This window comes from Miniopterus natalensis, chromosome 7 (genome assembly GCF_054644295.1).
Source record: "Miniopterus natalensis isolate mMinNat1 chromosome 7, mMinNat1.hap1, whole genome shotgun sequence".
Lineage (NCBI taxonomy): Eukaryota > Metazoa > Chordata > Mammalia > Chiroptera > Miniopteridae > Miniopterus > Miniopterus natalensis.
The window spans coordinates 16,554,499-16,577,512 of NC_142087.1; the positions used below are offsets into that span (position 1 = coordinate 16,554,499).

Below are 23,014 nucleotides of genomic sequence, written 5' to 3' on the forward strand. Positions count from 1 at the left end.
ACTTCTCACCAGTCTTGTTTCATCTCTGAACCCCTCGCCCACAAATTATTTGATAAATCCCAGATATTACATCATTTCATTCATAAATATTTCAATATGTATCTCTAAAAGACAATGGAACTTGGGTCTCTCAATGGCTAGTGCAGTGCTCTTTTCACACTGGTTGTGTTACTTGCACAAGAATCATGCCTTAAATTGAATGAATGAAGAACAATATTCCATCTTTATTCTTTCCAAGAAGAAGTTAGTTTCTAAAGTTCTAAAGTGATCTTTTAGAAGACCAGTACACCAAAAGAGAGTTTCAAACCTTGGACCCCAAGTCAGATATATGCAATAGCCTGTGAGTTGAGGCAAGAAGCCCTCTGCAGGCTGGATTCTGACGTGGCTTTACCACTGACAAGCCATAGAGCCTCAGTTCTCATGTGAGCCTGCTGCTCATAACTAATACATGGGTCAGGGGCGATCAAACATGGCCCGTTAAAGCACTTTTAAATTCATAAACTACTTAATACCCCTAAGGGAACATTGTAACAGTGATCATCCTCGAATCACCTAGAAAGACACAGGAAATCCACTCAATGGCTCCCTGGCTTCCTTCCTCATCTCCCCACCCTGTCCCCTGAACTCGTATGTCACTCTCCGCTGACTCATCTGAGGTTTTTTCCTCCTGCCCAGGTCAACAGCAATGATGACAATGGTGTGATAGCTGGGAATTGGAGTGGCAACTACACAGGTGGCCGGGACCCCAGGAACTGGAACGGCAGTGTGGAGATTCTCAAGGACTGGAAGAATTCTGGCTTCAGGCCAGTCCGATATGGCCAGTGCTGGGTCTTTGCTGGGACCCTCAACACAGGTACTCTGGGTGTGACGTGCCTTTGCTGGGTCGGTGGGCAGCAGTGGGGTGCTCCAGGTATCATCCCCACTGCCACCCACGGTCTCACACTGCCCCTTGACTTGCAGTGCTGCGGTCTTTTGGGATTCCCTCCCGGGTGATCACCAACTTCAACTCCGCTCATGACACAGACAGGAACCTCAGCGTGGATGTGTACTACGACCCCATGGGAAATCCCCTGGACAAAGGCAGTGACAGCGTATGGTGAGTGCCTAACCCTCTCTGAGCATAGGTATCGACGTGTCTATAAATAAAGGACACACATATGTCAGTAATCCATTGTTTTAATCCATATCAAAGGACACACACACACAATCACCCACACAGAGATATGCTAGATAACCTGAATGCGGATGCCATCTTATTTTCAGACTTTCAACTTTGAGATAATCTATATAAAATATGCTTTATTACTTATTCCCAGAAAAAGTAGGTCCAACTTTTCTGAAATATGTATAGTGTAACTAATGGAGCCAAGTAAAAGGAAAATTAAAATTAATGGAGATAACTGTCAAAACAAACACAACCCCTCGCCAACAACAGAAGTGCATAATATAAGCAGCTGCTCCCCTCTGAAGGACAGTGAGGCTCATGTAACTCACCCAAGGTCGCATGTGCTAATGGGGGAGAGAAAGCCTATTTCAGGATGTTCTTTCTTGATCTGCACGTACACAAATTTCTCTCCAGTGACATTGCTACTTATGGCAAGGTTTTGTTTTCCAGCTTCTCTTAAATGAATATCTTTTCTTCTCCCTGGTTTTCTCTTTTGTTGCTTTGTCCAAAATCCTACTGCAACCTGTTCTGGTTGTTGGGGCAGTGCCATTCCTGGCCTTGGTTTCCTTCACTAGAGGAGATGATTGATCTAACAAGATGACTGATTTGGTGGCAGGTGGGGGGGTCCCTTTTGGCATAATCCTTCCGTGATTATCCTGTAAGCTAGAAACTGCAGAGAGACCAGGAAGCTTAAGACCCGGTCGCTCTACCAAAAGCATTTCTGGTGCTGTTAGGGAGCAGGGCTTGGGCAAAGCATTAGCAGAGGCTGATTAAGGACTGGGGATGGTGTATGGAGCACCAGGTGAGTGACAGACAGTGTGACAACTCAGGGAGTCATCAAAAAAGTTTTCCTGGGAGCAGGAAAGTGGGGTTTCTACACTGAATTTGGAATTAGAACCCAGATCTCTTGGTTACTGTTTCACATTAGCTTCATAATTCATATCAAATATAATCACAGTGGGGCAAATATGGGCCCATGGAGACATTCCAGTGTTTCTACTATCTTTTTTTTCCCCATCATTGGAGGGTGTTAGGCCTCAAAGCTCTGACTTTTGCTGGGAGTCTCATCACCCCTCACCTTTCCAAGACCCACTAGCCTTTTGTGAACCAACCTCAGAAAGCAGTGGACGCTGATGTTTCTCCCACCCCTTTCCCTCCTGGATGGTCTGAGGACACAGAGTCCTGAGTCCTAGCCTCAACCCCACCACCATCTTGCTCTAGGACTTATGTGAGCCACCTCACCTTTCTGTCCCAAGTTTCTCCATCAGTGAGCTACAAGGGTTGGCCTAGAACTAGATGTTCACTTAATTTCCTTACCAGCTTTAGTCTTTTGATTCTCTGCCACTTCAGCTCACCCCACGTTTTGTACAAGAGCTACCTCTTCCAAGGGAGCTCTCCCCTCCCCTCTACATGGATCCCATCCAGGGCGGGGAGTTAAACCACAAGTCATTCTCTGCCCGGAGTGAAATTATTAACCTATTATTATAGGGACAATTAGGGTTTGGACAGAAAGCCTTTAATCTGAATCTTTGTATGTTGAAAGCTTTTAGAAGCTTGTCCAGATTTTCCTAAAGTATTAGCATGTAAAAATCAAATGATGTTAAGCATCTGAAAATACTTAATAATAACAGCAACAACTAATAAATAGTTCATTGAGCAATTGATGTGTGCCAGGTACTTTTCTAAGTGCTTACATTTACTCTTCAAAAGTGACAAGGCAGGCACTATCATCCCCGTGTTATAGTTGAGGAAACCAGGACACAGATCATTTACCCCAGGGTATGCAACTAGGGAAAGGTGAAGCTGGGCTTTGAACCCAGGCAGCTTTGTAAACTCTGGAGCACCAGAGAGATGCCTAAGAATATTTTTATGATTACTCCTGGCTCATGTTTGAAAAATCTGACAGCTTACTTTGAGATTTTTCAGAGGGGTTGGCTGGACACCAACCAGGGCTCTGGTGAGATTGGGTGCTGTCCAACCCATTCCAAACAAGAAGCTGGGTTCTTGGGTTCCCATTTAGGCAGCAAATGTCACTTCTCTGTAAGACTAAACCCTGTCTCAGGGGCTCAGTGAAGAGAAGTGATCTGCCCAAGGTTAAACCATGAATTAGTGTCCAAGCTCTTTCAACAGGACTCTCCAGAGTCAAAGAACATTAGGACTGGAAGGGACCTTAGACAGGACCTGCTCGTTTCATAAATAAGAAAACAAAAGCCCAGAGAAAAGTAAACAGCTAAGGACATGTAGGCACTCTAAGTAAGTGTATGACTCCACTAAAGTTCCTTAGCTTTTCTGTTCCTTCAGCTCCCATCTGTAAAATGAAGGGCTAGATTAGGTGACCTCAGCAACTTCTTCCAGATCTTTCTTTAAATTACATTCTTCTGCGCCATTCTGCTCATAACAGTGGTTTGTGTAAGAGGCACCAGGCTTTGGAGTGATCACTTCTTGAGAGCAGAGATGCTCTGTAGGGAGTTAAGTCTGGGATCCTTCTTTTATAAGAGTTCCCTTCTGGACCACTATACAGGTCTCTGGGGACTGCTCAGCAACCAAATTATTTGGAACAGCTTGCCAAGTTATCTTTATCTTAAATTTCAGACTTGTCTTCTTAATTTATTTGACATGATTCCTCAATTTCTGGAGTCACAGACCTGACTCTACTTGTAGCCTTTATAGAGCTCCAGGTGAAAGACACATGAGCTTGCCCTGCCCTGTCACCAGGGAGGTGGAGTCAGCCAGCTCCAGAGAAGAGCTGTTGACACCCCACCCATCAGCCTAGGCCCTGGCTCCCAATGCAGTCTTTCTGTGGCCACTAGTGTCCACTAATACTTAGCCAGCCCCCAACGTACCTAGAACACCTCAGTCAGATCCGTAACAAGGAAACCAAGGCTCCAAGGGTGGCCAGGCCCCACAGTAATTCAATACGGAAAACATGATTAAGTATGTACTGTGTGCCAGACCCTGCACTGGGCACTGGGCACCAAGAGCAGTGAGATGAAGGAACCACACTGGGGAAGCTCATGGCTGCATGAGGAGATGGGCAATTATGGAGTAAAAGGGGCCGAATGGGCAAGATTCGGAGATGGCACAAGGTATGGTTGGCACTCACTAGGCACGTCAGGAAAAAAGCTTTTGGAGGAGGTAGACTCTCAGCTGCATTTGGAAGGACAAATAGGAGCTTACCAGTGGCAAGGGTAGGGGTTGGGGGGTCCCTTTCCAGACCTGGTCTCTTAACCCTGTAAATTCAAAGATAAGCAAAACTGAGCTGCTGTCTCCAGGGCACTGGTTTATAGACTTCAAAGATTTCCTTAAAGTTGACTTGGGTGGAGGGAGAGAGGAGGGGCAGGAATGCATCTTTCAGCAGGGCTTTGGGCAGTTCTGACACCTGCAGCCTGTCCTTTTCCTGAGTTCCTACCACTAAAAGTCTCCAGACGGGAACCGAGGCCCGGGGGTGGCAGCACCAAGAGACAAACCAGAATTTCCATGGTGGCACTGCCTTCGGGCGTCCGAAAGGCACGCACGTCCCAAAGAAGTGTGAGTAAGGTGCTGGCTCCTGAAGGAGGGAGGAGCCAGGACTTGTTGTTCATTACCCGCTCTTTCAGATTCCCATCTTACAAGTAGTATTAGAACAGCTACTTAACAATTTTTTTTTTAATCAAGCCGCCCTTCCCTTAGGGTTCTCTGCCAGGAAGAAAATAAACATGAAACTTAGTACTGTTACTGCTTTCTCACCCCTCTCTTGCCTCTTTCATCCATCTGGGATCATCTCCCCACACTCCTGCTTTCTCTTGGGTAAATTCTAACTGATCAAAAAGACATTTTGTGGGTCTTCTTAGAGATCATTTTTATGATGATTTTTTTTTTTACAGTTATACAAATTTCAGAATATATAAATCATTTGTAATCTGATTTTTAACATACTTTTTAATATCTGATCATTTTCTATCCAATCTTTTCTCTATTTGTTGTTTATACAATTGGGATTACACATTTTACGTGGCATGGGTACAAGACAAAGCATGTGATAGATGCATCCTACTTCTTCCCATTCTTGGAAATCAACCACTTCAAAAACAGTTTTAAATCATGTATTTTTTTTACAAAACATCAACGTGTTCCCTGTCATTAAATAATCCTCAAAAATAAGATTTAAATGTATCATACTCCACTGAGTGGTTGAACCATATCTCTTTCCCTGCTCTTACCTATTTTCCATTCCCTACGTTACCTGTCTATCTCCCCCTTTTTCCTATTATAAATAACACAGTAGTGAGCATTCTTATGTATAAATCTTGAGCATATAAATCTACTGCCTTCCAGAAAGATTGTAAAAACCCATGTTTCATTACAGTAGTGAGTAAGGGTATTCTTTCCTCCCACTCATATCATTGGTTGGTATTATTTTTAATTATCTATTTGTTCACCTCTTATGGCCTCATCCCTCTCTGCCTTGTTTCAGAGATGACTTTTTCATTCCCTGTTCCCCGAAAGATGTAGCAGGGTCACAGTCCTTAAGTATTTATACGTATCCACCTGATAAGTACTTAAGGAGCACTTCTAACTCCTCCTGACAGCTGTACAGTGTAGAACTCCCTCCTGCACACGCATCCGCTGGTCCCCACAGGAAGCCTCTTAAAATGTGCAAAATGAAAACAATTATTCCCCTGATAATAATAGAAAATAAGTAAATAAATAAGAAGAGTCTCTAGTAATATAACTGCCCAAAGAAAAATGCTAACAATATTAGAGATAGATCCTTCTAGACATTTCATTCTGTTTATATTCACACACATTAGATGGATGTGTGTTGAGTACTGCAGGGGGTGGGGGGAGTAGAGGAGTGTATAAGGGGGATAAAGGGTGATGGACAGAAAACTTAGTTTAATATGCACCAAAATCTGTTCATATGCACAATATATACACCAAACTGTTATCTAAACTGTGGTTATCTAAGATAATAGAATTACTGGGGACTAACATTTGCTGATTTTTTAATGTACTATTTTCTAAATCCAAATAGGTCCATGATATTTGTACATATTTTTATAAACTTATACATATACTTTATTACCTACACGATGTTTTGTAACTTGCTTTTCTTACTTGAGGATGTATTTTAGACATCTTTCCCTGTATGTGCTAGACTGATGTTGCTCATTCTTTTGAACAGCTGTGCGATAGTCAGTTGCATGGCTGTGCCACAATTTATCTGACCAGTCCCTTACTAATGAACTTTTCCTCCATTATTTTTGCTACTAAAAACAATGCTTCAGTGAACATCTTTCCATGAGCATCATGTGTACTCATGAGAGTTTTTTTTAATAAGAGAAATTCTTAGAAGTGGAATTACTGGCTCATTGCATCCACAGATTTTTAAAGGTTTTTCATACTCACTGCCAGCTTGCCCTTCACAAATGTCATACCAATGTAAACTCCCACCGGTGGTGTACAGCAGTGCTGGCTTTCCCACACCTGGAATGAGTATCATAGAACAATGCATATTATCCTATGCTTTTGTTTTTGTTAGTCTCATAGGTATATTGGTATCTCTTTGTCATTTTCATTTTCTTTTAATGGTAGTGAAGTTAAAACTATTTTCACATGTTCAGTGGTCATTGGTATTTCTTGTGAAAATTGCCTGCTCACTGGCCATTATTGGCGTGTTTGACTTTTTACTTTGCGTATTTTTCTTATTGATTTATAACTACTTTATATGATGATAGTAAGTCTCTGTCTAACATATATGTTGCATGTATTTTCCCCACTTTATTGATTTTTTTCAATTGTTTTCTCTTTCTTCTTCAGATTAAATAATTTCTACTGATCTATCTTCAAGTTTACTGACTCTTTCCTCTGTCATCTCTAGTCTGCTAATAAGCCCAGCCAGGGAGTTAATTTCAGACGTTGGTCTCTTTTTCCAGCTAAAATTTTCAGCTTGTTTTTTTTTATATATAGTTTCTATTTTTCTGATAAGAATTCCTCTTTTTAATTGTTGTGAGCATACTTTCCTTTATTTCATTGGACATAGTTATAACAACTGCTTCAAAGTCCTTGTCTAATCATCTGGATTATCTAAGGATGAATCACTGTTGCTTGTCTTTCCCCTAAAGGATAAGCCATGCTTTTCTGGTTCTTTGTATGTTGAATAATTTGGAATTGTATCCTGAACATTGGGTATGTCTGGATTCTGATATTTTGTCTTAGCAGTCTACCTGGGGTGGACCCAGACTGCAAACTCTGTCTCACGTGTGGGAAGCAGCAACTCAAGTTTCAGTGTACCTTTGTCTTTAGCTGGGCTGCTTGTAATCGGCCTCATACATACATGGTTAAGAAGTCACCCAGAAGCTTGGGCAGAGTTTATATAAAAATTAGGGTTTCTCTTTCTTTGATTCTTTCCTTTTTAAGACTTTCCCCTCACTCTCTAGTGTCCTTGCTTGGCCCAGGCTCTATTTCTTACCGTCTCAGGTCAGAAAGATGTGGGCTGTCTGTTGGAGTTTTTACTGCCCTGCACTTTATCCAAACTGTGGCCTATCCTTAGGGCAAAATCACCAAAAGTGCAACTCTCCCCATGCTATCCCCTTCCTCCAGGTTTTGACTGCCTTCCAAAGTCTGTCCACTTTTTTCACTCTCAGTGTGTTGTCCTTTGTATTGTTTTCAGTTTATTGTTATCATCAGAGGGGACTATCTGCTATGAACTTACTCCTCTAGGTTGGAAACAGAATCACAGTTTGTGTGTTGTTCGTTTATTTGTTTGGTATATGCAAGTTTAATATTTTTACATAGTCAAATGTATCAGTGTTTTCCTTTATGGCTTCTGAAGTTGGCCACTCTTCAGAGTACTCTGCCTAAAACTGTCTTCTCCATCTCATGACCACCAAAAAGAAATTGTTTTTTTAAGTTGGATAGAACTTGGATTTATGTTAGACTTAAAATTTCTTCTAGTTGAACCTCAGACTGCCAAACCCAATGTTAATGTCATTGCTGAGGGACTGGAGAGGAAAGAAGAGGGCAGAGCCGAGGATGAGTAAGAGGTTGGCCAACTGGCAATACCTGGTGAGGGAGGCGACCAGTGACCGAGACCTACCAACTGGGAGACAAAGGAATGTCGCTGATAAAGAGCATTTTAGGACTGGCCATTCTTCAGTCCAGATCTCAGCCCACAGGCTTTGTGGCTCCTATCAAGACATGTCACTCTTACTGCAGCCCCGTTCATTTTCAGCCCACACAAAATATAATAGCGTGCCCTAACAGGACACACAAGAATAAGCTGTGTGGGTTTACCTGCTGCTTCACTGGCTCTAACCTAGGTCTGCTCTGCTCCTCAAGAAGGCAGGAGAACATGGTGGTCAAGGACCTAGGTTTTGGAGTTAGGCATACCTGGGTCCACACTGATTCTGTCATGGTTAGCTGCTTAACTTCTCGGAGCCCAGTTTCCCCTTTTGTGAGACGGGCATAGAAATAGTACCAATTTCAGCCCTGGTCAGGTGGCTTAGTTGGTTGGAGTGTCACCCTGTGTACCACAAGGTTGCGAGTTTGATTCCCAGTCAGGGCACATACCTAGGTTGTGGATTCAAATCCCTGGTCAGGATGAGTGAGGGAGGCAACTGATTAATGTTTCTCTATCACATCGATGTTTCTTTCCTTCTCTCTCCCTTCTTCTCTGTCTAAAATCAGTGACCATGTCCTCCAGTGAGGATTAAAAAATAATAATACCCATTTCATAAGTGCTGTGAGAATTTAAGTGAGATAATGCTTGCCAAAGTTTAGCACAATAGCTGGCACAGGACACACTCTCTTGATGAGTATCAGAGCCCTGCACAGTCAGATCAGAGATATGGTTTTTACCATTCACCTGCTACGTGACCTTGGGCAAGCTCTTCAGACTCTGTTTCTGTCTGCAGGAATTTCCATGTCTGGAATGAAGCCTGGTTTGTGCGGAATGACCTGGGCTCCACGTACAATGGATGGCAGGTTCTGGACGCCACCCCGCAAGAGAGGAGCCAAGGTAACCCCCTGCTGGCCCACTGATGGCCCCCTTCTCTAGGTTTGGCTCTAAGTCACAGCCTCTCAATTCTTTACAGTAATGGACAGTGGCATCGGAAAGTCACCTGAGTCCTCTCCATCTCTGGGTCACAATGGGATAAAAAATATATATATTTCCAAAGTAGATTTCCTGTCCTAATTTTGCCGGGCTTAGGCTGCTATTTAACGGGGTGCCTTCCCTGTGCCCACACAGCTGCTCTCGCTGCTGCGGGGGCCCTGGCGCGTGCCAGGCAACAGGAAAAGAAGCCGTCCTCTGCCAGCAGTGACTTTCTTGTACCGCCTCTAGTAGTCTGTCCCTCCTAGCACAAGATTGTCTATTATATTCATTTTTCCTTATTTCTCCCAAACTTAAAAAAGTTAATTATACATGTAATATGTGCGCATGCTTTAAAAAATTTTTTTCAAACCATTACAATGAACATGAAGTCCCCCAGCTGCAGCCTCTCTACCAGAAGCAACGAATGCAACCAGATTTGGGCGATTTGGGGAGGGGACAGCAACCCTCCAGATATTTTCCGGATGACTGTTTTTCAAACTTTTCACTGCAACCCATTAATGGTTATAAAATCAAGTTAGTGGGCCCTGGCCGGTGTGGCTCAGTGGTTAGAGCATTGGCCGCCCTCACCAAAAGATCACAGGTTTTATTCCCAGTCCAGGGCAAGTACCTGGGTTGCAGGTTCGATCCCCTGCCCGGGTGGGGCGCGTTCAAGAGGCAGCCAGTTGATGTGTCTCTCACATCAATGTTTCTCTCTTTCCCTCTCTCTCCACACCCCCTTGCCTCTCTCCCTCCCACTCTCTAAAAATCAATGGAAAAAATATCCTGGGGTTAGGGTTAACAACAACAAAAAATCAAGTTTAGTGAGTTGTGACCATCATTTTAGGAAATGAAATAGGATGGCATGGAAAGGGGTTGGGGGAAGAAAAGGAAAATAAAATAAAATAAATTAAATAGCAGGAGGCATTGGACATAGTAAGAGTGAGCCCTGTCATGTGAAACTTCTGTTTCAGGCTCGTATATATGCCAAGGTGTAAAATCTATTTCTAGAGGTCATGGTTTAAAAAAAAAACAAAAAACATTTGAAGGTGACTGTTCTAAGCACATAAAAGTGTGTGTTTCTTTTTTATTTGTTTTGTAAATACAAATGGGATAATACCCTTCTTTCTACTCTGTTGCTCCTTGTTTTTTTCCAGCTGTGCACTTCATGAATGAAACTATATATCTAATTTATATTCATCCATCCACTTATCTACCTATTATCTATTTATCTACCTACCTACTTACCCATCTACTTATCTACCTACCATCTACTTATCTTCCTACCTCCCTATCCACCCATCCATCTACCATCTATCTGTCTATCTATTTATCTCTCTGTCTCTCTATCTATCTGTTGGAGCTAACTACCCACCCTAGTGCTACAGAAAGGAGGTGACGGTCAGGGCTTGGTAGCTCAGAGGAGCAAGAGACTCCTGTGGGCTCGGTGTTCAGGGAAGTCTTCCAGGAATAGAGGTGCGATGATTGGGAAGAATAATTTGCAGATGTAGAAAAGAGGCAATCCTGAGTGCAAGAGAGCAAGACCGAGGGCAGTGGGTCAGCATGAGTTACACACCCACAGAATGCAGGGTTGAGCCAGTCTTCTGAAGAGGTGGAGTCTGACCAGGGCGCCATTGCAGAAGATAATGGTGGCCTGGGACAATCTGTGCTGAGTGCCAACATGAAGGGGGCAGACTGGACCGTAAGGGCTGAAGGAGTTTGCAGGGTAGAGGCAGGGGAATTGGGTGGTTGCGGATGGCCCCCAGGGCGCGGGGGTGGGCTGCTGCAGATGGGCCTGGCTTTGCATGCATCCAACCCCTGCACCCTTGCCCCTAGGGGTGTTCCAGTGCGGCCCCGCTTCGGTGACGGCTGTCCGAGAGGGCGATGTGCACCTGGACTTCGACATGCCCTTCATCTTCGCGGAGGTCAATGCCGACCGCATCACCTGGATCTACGATGCCCGCCGCAACTCCCAGAGGCAGAATTCCTCGGAAACTGACACCATCGGCAGGTACATCAGCACGAAGGCGGTAGGCAGCTACTCCCGCATGGACGTCACCGAGAAGTACAAGTACCCCGAAGGTAGGAGGGGTGCTGGTGGGGCTGTACACTCAGGACTTTGGTGGGGAGACAGCTTTTAGGGTGGGGAAGGTAAAATGCCACATGCTCCTCCCTTATTCTCAGCCAGTTCTGCCTGAATGGTAGGACTGCGCCCTTCCACCTAACGCCCAGTTCCCCAGACTGCATCTAGTGGGGACAGAACCGTCATGGGCAGACTGGCGCCAGCAGAAGTTTGCCACAGGGCATAGGCAGCTCTCATTCCAGCTCATCTCCAGCCTTGTTCTTTTGCCAATTGCACAAATGGGGTGACAGCACTGTGATTGAACACACAGGGAGAGAGATCGCCTCATGGGAAACCCCGGGGGCTTTAGGAGGCAGTGTTCAGCCAGCCCACTCCCCTGGCCTCCAAGAAACGCAGGCAGGAAACACGATCTGAACAAAGACCTGGACAAAGACCCCAAAGACACAGGGCTTTGCTCTGTACACTTCAGAGGCCTCCCAAGAAGCCAGAGGAGGTGGGACTGCATTGTGAGGAGAATGCCCGAGTCCCCGAAATCAGCATCCATGTGGGTGCTGCCCACCCCCAAAGTCACTGTAGACTAGTCACTGTGAGGCCGCCTTTATCTCAAATGACATTTGTTGCTCTATTTTGAAAATTGCTGTTGGAGTCAGCAGCCTATCTCTTTGAGAATTCTCAATAGTGACAAAAGTTCTACATTTGAAGGTGATGTTCGTTTTTAGAAATAGCCGAAAGTAAATCAGCGCTTGCTGTAGCAGGCCGCAGTGGCTCCTTAGTAGGGCCAGTGTTACACTCTCTCTAAAATACTTTGAAATAGCAGCTTTAGGGGATCCTCCCAGTTGGTTCTGAGGTGAAGAAAGGTGCTTTCGTAAGGGTGCCCACAGTACATTCCGAATAAACCTTAGCTTGTGCAACTGCTGGCTGCCATTTTCTTAAGAGGAAAGCTGAGCTCAGGAGACGGGGTCGGACTCCAAGTTCAAGCAGATGACCCTCTGGGCAGTGGTATTTGTGGACGTTTTGAGGCACAACTCTAGGGCAATGAGATTGGTGGCCTCAATTTGGCCCCATCTGTCTCTACTGTTGGGGTCAAATGACCCTTCTCTCAGTTGATAAACATGGACTGAGACCTTCCCAAGTGCCTGCTCTGTGCTCAGCTCTAGGGAGGCAACAAAGATCGCTCATATGGGGGCCCTGCCCTTGTAGGGCTCACAGGCCAGGAGAAGGCAGAGCTAGGATGAGCATTTTCTACAATGTCATGATGTTGAAACAAGTGTAGAAGCCCGGGAACAAATCACCCACAGCAGGAAGTGAACCCCAGTCCTACCACTCAGAACTGTGCAGGGTTCTTAGGATCCCTGAGCCCTCCTTTCCTCACTTGTGAAATGAGCAGCAATGTCTGTCATCAGTACAAATGAGCCGTCAATAAACTGCCAAGTGCAGTGCCTGGCACAGAGTGAGGGCTTAATAAATAGTGGTGAGTTTTAACAACGTAAACATCTGCAGACTCACTGGAATAATGACATCCCAAGGTGACTTTTGAAGTGCACCGCTTACATGGATATATGATTCTGTGGGGCGTCTTACCTTACTGTCACATCTTGGATGCTCTGGCTGTCCCAGTCCAACCTCCTAAGCAATGGAATGGGGACAGGTTGTAGCTAGGTTTGGGGAATCCCTGCGGGACTCCTGGCAGCGCTCTAGCCCCTTCGTGACAGCGGGGCTCATCATCCTGCCTGCTGTTGCCCAGTTTTCTTTACCTAATGATGCCAGTTTGTCTCTGAGGGCCCCAGGGAGGAAGAGCTCATAAAATGGGTTGCTAAGCATTTGCACAATAGCAACACCAAAGGAGAAAACAGTAGCAGGAAGCTTAGTCTTGAGTAAGCCCAGCAGGTGACCTATATAGGTATCTGGGCTCGGAACCTCATTGTACAAACACGCCTGCTTCAAGGTCCTGGGCACAGAGGGCTCCGCTCCGACATAGACATCAGCCCTGGGTGTGGACTTACAGCTCAGCTAGACACTGGGAAGGCACCAAAAGAAACCCAGCCCACCAGGAGCTATCAGCTTGGGCAATCAGGCTGCCTGCCTCCTTTTCAGAAGGGTGTGTGGGAGGAACCTTGGGCTGTGGGTCCTGAGGACTGGCTCTCTCTCTGCCTCTAATCCCCGGATTAGACTATCACTTGGGCCAGTCTCTTCCCCTATTAGCACCTTAATTCTAACGTGATGGGTTTAAATGAGTGGGCCTGAGGTCTCAGCCATGTAACTTATGGGAAAGACCTCATTAAGTTGTAAAGTGCTTATAATAAGTCATCTGGTGTCTTAAAAATTTCACAGGTTGGTTGGGAAGGTGGGGCCATGAGTATGGTCTGCAGATATAAACATGGTAATTCTTTGTGGACCTCTATCTGTGTTCCGTGTTTCGTGTTCCTGGAAGGTCAATGCCTTCTCATTGATAGTGGATCTGTCTTCAGGTCAAGGCAGGGAGCCCAATGTGAACCGAGCTGTCAACACTGGCTCGGATGTGTGGAGCTGGCTACGCAGCTCTCGGTGCCTAACAGCCATGATCTCGAATGCACATCATGGCCATTCTCCTGAGGCTGTTTATACCATCACATTCAGCAGGATCCACAATACGATTCAGAGTCAGAAAAGCAGTCCTTTGTGTTTTTGAAACCTGAACCCTCTTGCCAATTTAAACCAATCATAACTTGGAACCATTCCAACCATGGGACATTCTTGTCAATTGGCATGGACAAAATGCTGCTCTTCAACTCCTAAAGCACCTCCAGAAACAAAGCAGAGCAACATGGTTTAGTGGTATGAAAAAAAATTTAATGAAGTCGATGCTAAATCATAGCCTTTTTTTGCTTATGAACTCATTCTAACCTTTTCAGCTCAGTTTTTATTTATTTTTAAATTATCTGTTTGTTCTTTAAGTCTTACAAGAGACTTTCTATCCAAAAGTAAATAAATAAATCTAACTTAATTGGCCTAAGCAAGTAAAATATCGAGTCAGAGAGTAATCTTACACAGTTGCTGATAGAGCTCCCTGGACATGTAGAGCTGATGGGAAAAGCGCCCTAGACCAGCTGGTCTGTGAGCCTCAAGTTACAGGGCGTGAAACAGAGGCCTGGAGAGGTCAGCCAGAATCTTTGTTTAGCAGTAGGACCAGTGTTCGTCCCAGGCCACCTTTCCAGACGGGGCGCTGTCCTTTGTCCAAGTTGCCACCCTGTCTCTGACATGCTTCTCTTTCCCCTACACAGGCTCCAGACAGGAAAGACAAGTGTTTGACAAGGCACTGGGGAAACTTAAACCCAGCAGAACATTCGGCCCAACATCTGCAACAGAGGTCGAAAGAGACGAGCGGGAGCCCAGCATTTCTGGGGTGTTCAAGGTCACTGGCATTCTGGCAGTGGGCAAAGAAGTCAACCTGGCCCTGATGCTCAAAAACCTGACACGTGACATAAAGACCGTGACGGTGAACATGACGGCCTGGACCATTGTCTACAACGGCACACTTGTCCACGAGGTGTGGAAGGACTCCATCACAATCTCTCTGGACCCTGAAGAAGGTAACTTGTCCTATCGGTGGTTGAGGCACCATGTAGCCAAGGTCACTGATATTCTATTGGGGTTGGAGTGTTCGTATTGGAACTGACTCAGTCGTCTAGGGATGGAGCAGCCCACAGTCTCTGTGGTTAAGCCTTAAGGTTTTTGTTTGGTTTTGTTTTTTGTTCTTGATATATCTTTTATTGATTTCAGAGAGGGAGAGAGAGAAAGGAAGAGGGGGAGAGAGAGAGAGAAACATCAATGATGAGTGAGTTGTCATTGATCGGCTGCCTCCTGCACGCCCCCAACTGGGGATCCAGCCCGCAACCTGGACATGTGCCCTGACCGGGAATCGAACTGCGATCTTGGATCCTAGATTGATGCTCAACCGCTGAGCCACGCCCGGCCAGGCAAGCCTTGGGTTTTGAGGTTTTGGAAATTGCTGTTGCGGCAAACAGTGCAAGTCAGGGTGGTGCCAACCCAAATTCTTTTATGCCCTGGGCAAGGAAGGAGGGAGGCTTGGGAAGTAATAGACATACCGCATTATCCCTTACAGCAGCGATTTTCAACTGGTGTGCCACGGCACACTGGTGTGCCGCAAGAATTTTTAAAACATGCCGTACCTGTTTAACACTGACCTCCTTCCCCTTAGATCCTTAGATTGCCAAATAAAAAATGACAGCAACCAAAACAGCAAAGTCGTCTGGTATGAATGAATCAGAATTACACCTATTTTTTTTTTTTTTGGTCAGGTCAGCAAAAAATGTAATTTTGTTTTTGGTGTGCTGTAGAATTTTAGTAATTTAATTGTGTGTGCCATGAGATGCAAAAGGTTGAAAATCGCTGCCTCACAGGTTTATACCACTTCCCACAGTGTGCAGAGTACTTCCTTATATACTACTTCACTTGACCTAAAAAATAATAGATTCCAGTATCCCCATTTTACAGAAGCCAAAACTGATGCTTAGAGAGATTATGACTCGCTTAAGAAATTAAGTGTTATAGCTAGTAAGTGACAATGCCAGGGTCTTGGTCCAGTGCTAACCTCATCATCTAGGATGTGTAGCTGCCACACTCACCCTACCCCACGATGAATCAATTTTAAGGTTTGACCCTAGAAGGCTTGCAATATTCCATGGGGTCTTGAACCCTCGCCCAACGTCCCCCCACAGCTGCGAGGGGGTGAGTGGAGTTGCCCGATGACCGTGATGGATTTCCTTGGAGGTCTGAGGATTTGGGAGGAACGGTGACTCCTTGCTCCTGGGTAGCAAAGACAAAAAGGGAACAGGTGGAGCAGAGAAAGCCTGGTACCGGGCAGGGATTAGAATGCAGGTGTGCCCACATTGGCAAAATCTCTAAAGCTGTTATGAAAAGTTGGAATTTACAAAGCAGCTTAACAAGGGTGGGGTAGCTCTTTGCTCCACAGCAGGAACTAATAAAAGCTGGTTAATTATACAGCCCATCTTGAAAGAATTCTGTCTGCAGAGAACCTGAGACGTGTCACACCTGTCAGAGGGCAGCATTCCCCCAGCAACCTGACTTCTTGCAGAATTTTACCAGAAGCAGCTGCCTGGCTGTTGTTTACTTTCCGGCTCAAGGCTAGTTTTATAGACCAAAAATAATTCACATGAAGGAAATGGTTCCAAAAATTACATACTTCTGCAAGAGGTAGCAGAGTGACATGGCAAGGGGGAGGAAGCAGATAAAGTGGTCTTGGAGGCCTGATGCTGTAACCTACTTTCTGGGTGACCCTGTTAGTCCCCCACCCTTTTCAGGAGGGAGCTAGGTGTTCACTGTCTGAGAGGGTTGGACCAGTGGCACAAGGGCCTGTTGTCCCCACATTGGGGCTGACTGTGCACATTCCCCCAGCACTAAAACAGAGGCAGCTTCCTCCTCAGTCTTACCTCAGAGGGTATATGACACTGGGTGCTGGGGCACCCCTCAGCCACCCAGCATGACCACATGAAGTAGAGGTGGGAGTGCCCTGGACCACAGAGGAGGAAGAGGTGCCTGTGGTCTGCAGTGCCAGAGAGGACCCTGAAGCTTGGGGAGTAGCCAGATAAATGGAGAAAAGCTGGGGAAGGCTTTTCCATCTGAGGGAACTGTGTGAGTCAAAGCAGGGAGGTGACAATTGCCCACTTTGTAGAAGGAACAATGAGGAGCACAGAGATTCTTTTTTTATTATTTTTAGTATGTTTTTATTGATTTCAGAGAGAGGAAGGGAGAGGGAAAGAGAAACATCAGTGATGAGAGAGTCATTGATCAGCTGCCTCCTGCTTGCCCCCACCTGAGGATCGAGCCTGCAACTGGGGCATGTGCCCTGACTGGGAATCGAACCCCCCAACTCCTGGTTCATAGGTTGACACTCAACCACTGAGCCATGCCAGCCAGGCCAGAGGTTCTTTTAAGAGAGAGGTGAAGGGCTCAGTGATGCAGGGCCAGGTTGAGGCGTCTGAGCTTTATTCAGCAAAGAGCCACGGAAGATTTTTGAAATGACGTGGAAGAGGAGTGACATGGGGGGGGAGGTTTCTTTTAGAGCTTGTCTCACTGATGTGTGTGGAAGACAGGAAGCAGGAGAGACCAGAGGTGGGGAGGTGGTTCGGATGCTGCCACAATAGAATCCCAGGCTACTAGATGACCTGAGAGGCCCCTAAGCACTCATTTTGCCAACCCCTGGCTTCCCTTCCTAGTTATTACTGTGCCGTCATCATTATCGTTATCGCCACTAGACAATAAGTTAGCATTTGCATTCTTCCCCTGCACCTTAGAAGGAAACCTGCCCTCCTACATTTTCTGGATGTGGAAGAAGCTTCAGCCCCTCCAAGCCCATCCTCCTGGGAATCTGCCCAGCCAGCCAGAGTCCTGGCCTCTCCCTGGTCCCTGCCTGGAGCCTGCACAGGACAGGGTGGGGTGTTTCCTACAGGGCCTGGCCCAGGGAGGGCTCAGTCAAGCCCTGGGCTACAGATCTTCCTGGCTGGCTAGTGCTGACTTGGCTTGGCATCAGCTCTGAAGAAGGTTTCAGAAGCCAACTTGGCTCCCTCTCACTCTGGCCCCCTGGCTTCTCCTTGCAGAAGTGATGCAGCCCGTGAAGATCACATATGCTCAGTACGAGAAGTACCTGAAGGCGGACAACATGATCCGGACCACGGCCGTGTGCCAGGCTTCCGACGAGGCCGAGGTGGTGGTGGAGAGGGACATCATCCTGGACAACCCCACTCTGACCCTGGAGGTAAAGGGGTGGTGAGGGGGTGCCTCCCAGCCAGCCAACCACCATGAGCCGCTGTCCTCCCAGACCACAAGGAAGGTCCTTCCCTGCAGGAAGGGCCAGAGGACTGGGCCCAGCTCGGGTCCAGCCTCTGCCAAATGGATCAGCCAAGAGATCTCACTCAGACCAATATCCTTGCTCCCTGACATGAGATAAACAGGCACATTGCCCTGTGGCTTCTTTAGTTCCAGTTCTAGACCCACTGGGAGTACCAGCTGAGGGGTGGCTGGAGAGACTCTTCCGTTCACTCACGCACCCACTCAGCTCTGAGCATCTGCTGTGTCCTGGGCCATGCCAGGCTCAGGAATCAGAGAAGGGCACAGGGGCAGATCCTGCCAGAAGGGAGCCCACAGCCCAGTCCCCAGACACATTTGTGGAACAGATCAGAAATGGGCACAACTCAAGTGCATCTCTCCATTCCCCAGACCCCAGAGTTACAGAACAGTGGACTCTTAGGAAACAATTTCATGCACCCATACTCTGCCATCTCGAAGCCCAGAGAAGAGCAGGAAAGAGCCAGTTACCGGCAGAGCCAGGGTGAAACCTCAGGCCCTGGGACTCCCAGCCCAGGGCCCTTTTCAGGGCACCCAGGCATGTCTGTAGCCAGCAGCAGCATGTTCAAAGTGGTTGAGAATGAGTCTGCCTCTGTCTCTCCTTCTGGTTACGAGCTCTGCTCCCAGGTTCCCTCCCAGGAGCCCAGGCTGTGGGAGCTTACAGGTCTGTAGGAGGGACCTAGGACCACTTGGTCCTTTCCTCAGAACCAAGGCCAAAAATACTTGTGCTGACTCCAAGCCTGTCCCTCCTCTTCCAGCCCCTTGGTCCTACCGGCCCCCACCCCAGGCTGGAGGCCACCATAGCCAGACAACTGGCAGGCAAGGACGGGCAGAAGAGTTGGGGTCTTCCCATGAGGTCCCACAGAGAGCCTCATGGATCAGGCGTCTGTTGTATCTACCACCTGCCTCACCTGTCTAGACAGTTAGTGCTTTTTTCTGTTCTATCACAATGCCATCAGCCTCCCAAGTCACAGATTTCTGAAAGAGCTGGATAATTGTGGCTGCCCTGGTCCTACTCCTGCCTAAGCTGCACCCTAGCTGCAGGGATTCCTGGCTTCAGACAGAAGTCAGGGGAACCCAGGGTTCCCACTCCCATGCAGTTAGCCTGTGACTGAGCCCTTTCGCTGTCCCAGTTAGTCTGATCTGTGCTTTACAATGAGCGGGGTGGTCCCCCACCTCCAGGCTAGGGAGCCAGTGGCTGGAAGGCCAGTTGGGGGGAAAGCTAAGCAGGGCAGTAGTTCAGATGCTGGGCCTATAACCTTGTATCCAGGTCCCACCATTTATCAGCAGTGACCCTGAATAAGTCCCTTAGTCTCTGCTTCTCAGTTGCTCCAACTGAGTCATGGGGATAACAAAACACTTCCCTTGCAGGGTATCCTTTTCTCAGGGAAGACTTTCCTGACATTCCACCCCTTCCTCGGATTAGGCCTGGCCCCCAGTTAAACTCCCTCAGAGCCTGTGTCCCCTTACCTCACAGCATCCGTCCTAGTTGAAGCTATCCCTTTATTTGTGCAATTGCTTGGTGGCAGTCTCCTACCAGACATAAACTCTAGGAGAGGAGGCGCTCCCCCTGCTCCAAGCCCATCGCTGCCTCCCTTGGTAGAATATCTTAGATAATAATCAGTATTTGTAAAACAGAAACAGCCCTCTCCACTGGCACAGAGACCTTGGCTCCTGGTGTGCATTCTTGGCCACCCAGGGCGTTTTCACTGTCAGTCCATGCTTGTCCCCTGCGTGCTAAGGCCTCTCCTACTTCCCAGGGCATTTGTGAGGAACACTGTGTCCCTGTAGACATGATGGGCAGCGAGTGCTGATTCCCACTTCCGAGGCTGGGAAACGAGGCTGGGTAGCAGCCAGTCCAGTTATGAAAACACCCCATGTTAAAATGATCAGTGTTTAAATGAAATTAGGTTTCCTCCATTATATTCCCTTATTCAATATCCTTGTCTTTTCTCATAGCATTATCTTTTATTCAACATTTTCGGTTACATCTCTGGGATCTCCACATCAAGTCTGTTTTGTCTTTAAAGAGTCTATAAAATCTTTAGAAAGGAAATCAGAATACACCTAGGCCGGAAATGTGCCATCGAGAACTTTCTTATTGAATCTTGTTAAAAAACATCTGCTCTTTCTACTTTGGGGCATCTTTGTGTGAACTTCCTCCCAACACATTCTCCCCTCTGCTTTGGCCTTTGGAGAATCAAGACATTCTTGTCTCAACTGAATGAACCAATGCATAGCTCATTCAGAGCAGGGTGCAGATTTTTAAACTCCTGAGGGTGATCTGTATGGAAAGATAATAACTTGGGTAAAACTCCATTATCCTATCTGGTACTGATGGGCAGTTAGCACTGAGGACCTTCCACTATAGAATCAGAGCATGAGATCTAAATATTGTGATGCCTTTCATTAACCCATGAACCACTGACCATCAGATACAGGTTTCTGGCAGCCCTCATCCTCTGCTGTGGGTGCATGTGTAGATGTGGGTCAGTAGGACAGAGTGGTAAACAGCAATAAAGAAAGAAAAACAAACACACAGGAACCTCAACTTGAATGTGAACACGCAAAATGCAGCCTTGTTGTAACCCAATGGCATAAAATTAGGCTTCGCCCTTCAAATTATGTCACATTCATAAATGAGTCCCATGGGAGAGATTATGGTGTGGATCATGGTCTCAAAAATGTTTCGATTATGTACAAGTTATTGGTAGGCATTGCAGGGCCCAGCGAGGAGAGCAGAGGCTCTGGAAGCTGGGGGGCCCTGACATTCAACCTGTCTGAGCTGCAGCTTTCTTACCGTAAAATGGCTGCTATGAGGATTAGTGACAAAAGGAAAAACCAAACGCCAAAGCAGCCCCCTGTTGCGATCCTCAAAAGAAGAAAAGAAATCCACCAGCCACACAATTTCAGCTTCTCCTCCCACCCGTGGTCTCGCCTGGTCCCTCCAAGCCCGGAAGGAGGCAGGAGGGAATGACTAGTTTGTTCTTCGATGAGGAAGTTGAGGCCCAGTTGTATCTGCTCCTTGGCAGACTCACAGAGTTCATCCTGGGGAACACACGAACCATCCAGGTTGCTTTTCTGACCGGAAACCTAGGCTCCTCTGGCCCCTGATCAAAGACGGTGCCATGTTGGAGCCCTGCCCAGACCACAACATGACATGTGGGGACATTCCGGGCTCTAAATGTTTAGAAGGACACTGCTAGACTGGGTGTCATCAGAGGAGAATGGCCTGAATTTAGGTGGCGGCCCAATGCTGTGTCCTGTGGAGAGGAGCAGATCTGAGCAAGCTGGAGCCTCCCAGGAAGCAGCTTTCAGGCTGGAAGGGAAAAAGAACCAGTGAGCGGAGTTTCAAGAAAAGTACTGTCATTGAGTTCAGGATGAAACCTCTCCCAACCCTCAGAGCGACCTGCAGAGGAGCCAGGCCATCCTGAGAAGAAGCGGTTGCCCTTCTCAGGATGAACTGGAAAAGGGGCCTGTGAACCTGGCTGGGAGGTTAAAGCGCTCTCTGCCACCTCGCCCCCTAAGCCTGGGGGTCCTGTCTGTAGCATAGGGGTCATATCAATCTCCTACAAACCCCCTGCATGGTTGTTGCTGGCACTTAACAGGACTAAACAGACAGTCCTCCCTGTCTTGGTCCTCAGTGACATCTTCCCCATCACCAAGTCGCCCGCCCAGCCCGTCAGCTCTCACTGAGTGGCAGGTGACTCCACCCACCTTTCTCCCTGTAGTTGCTGGACCAGGCCCAGGTACGGAAGCCCGTGAACGTGCAGATGCTCTTCTCCAACCCGCTAGATGAGCCAGTGAAGAACTGCGTGCTGATGGTAGAGGGGAGCGGCCTGCTGCTGGGCAGCCTTAAGATCGAGTGAGTCTCAGGCCTAAGGGCCCATGTGGCAGGGCAGGAGGGGGTCAGGGGCCCTCCCCGAGCAGGGCGCAGAGAGCTTCTCTAACACCAGGGCTCGGGAATCTGCCCACAGGCATACACACTGGCATTTGGTTGGGGGGTTCCCCTAACCTGAACTCCTGGGAAGTCAGAGTCACCAGAGCTTGGAGCTGTTCCTCAGGGTTTAGCATATTTGGGAGATCAGGAGACCCCCACTACCCCCGTTGATGTGTCCAAGGGCTGGAGGGGCCCAGTGACCCAGGGCAGCAGCTAGAGGGAGCTAAAGAAGCAATGACCTTGCCCAGCCCCAATCAGAGCAGGACTTGAGGCCACAGAGGCCTCTCCAGCCTGAGGTCTGTGGATCTCACCAACACTGATCCATGCCCTTCCCCACCAGTGTGCCAACCCTGCGCCCCAAGGAGCGGTCCCGGGTACGTTTTGAGATCCTGCCCACCCGGAGTGGCACCAAGCAGCTGCTCGCTGACTTCTCCTGCAACAAGTTCCCTGCAATCAAGGCCATGCTGTCTGTCGACGTGGCAGAGTGAAGGGCCCAAGTGGCCCCGTACAAACTTGGGTACCACAGAGCAGGCAGGGCTCGCCTGTCCAGCCTGGGAAACCCACTCCATCCCCCGAGGCTGCCTGGACAGGGAGCTCCAGCCTCCAACATACCCCCTCTCTCACTCCCAGGCTGGGCTGGCTCCACCCGGGCCTGAGACTTGGTCACTTTTGCAAGTTCTCTGGCTGTTTCTCTCTGTGGCTGCCTGCTTTGTGAGCCCCATGGCCCTGCTCAGCACTCTCACCCATCAGTGCAACAGGATGAGTGGCACCTGACCCGGCGACTCTCTGAGTGGATACAGGGAGGAAGACGGTCTGGACTGTTTGCAGATCCCTAGCCTGCAGTTGGGACATTCCTGCTCCTCCTTCTGGTCACTGTGGAGAGGAGGGGAT

At 47.5% G+C, this 23,014-nt stretch overlaps 1 protein-coding gene across 1 annotated transcript in view; it reads left to right on the forward strand.

Moving 5' to 3' along the window:
- TGM3 (transglutaminase 3) overlaps positions 1-22,611 on the forward strand; it is a 30,470-nt gene extending 7,859 nt beyond the window's left edge. The window contains exons 7-14 of the mRNA XM_087819291.1: positions 676-853; positions 961-1,096; positions 9,061-9,164; positions 11,073-11,318; positions 14,580-14,888; positions 17,937-18,094; positions 21,915-22,048; positions 22,464-22,611. Of these exons, the coding sequence (XP_087675417.1) occupies positions 676-853; positions 961-1,096; positions 9,061-9,164; positions 11,073-11,318; positions 14,580-14,888; positions 17,937-18,094; positions 21,915-22,048; positions 22,464-22,611 (1,413 nt within the window). The remainder of the gene's footprint in view (positions 1-675; positions 854-960; positions 1,097-9,060; positions 9,165-11,072; positions 11,319-14,579; positions 14,889-17,936; positions 18,095-21,914; positions 22,049-22,463) is intronic.
- Positions 22,612-23,014: the final 403 nt, after the last annotated feature.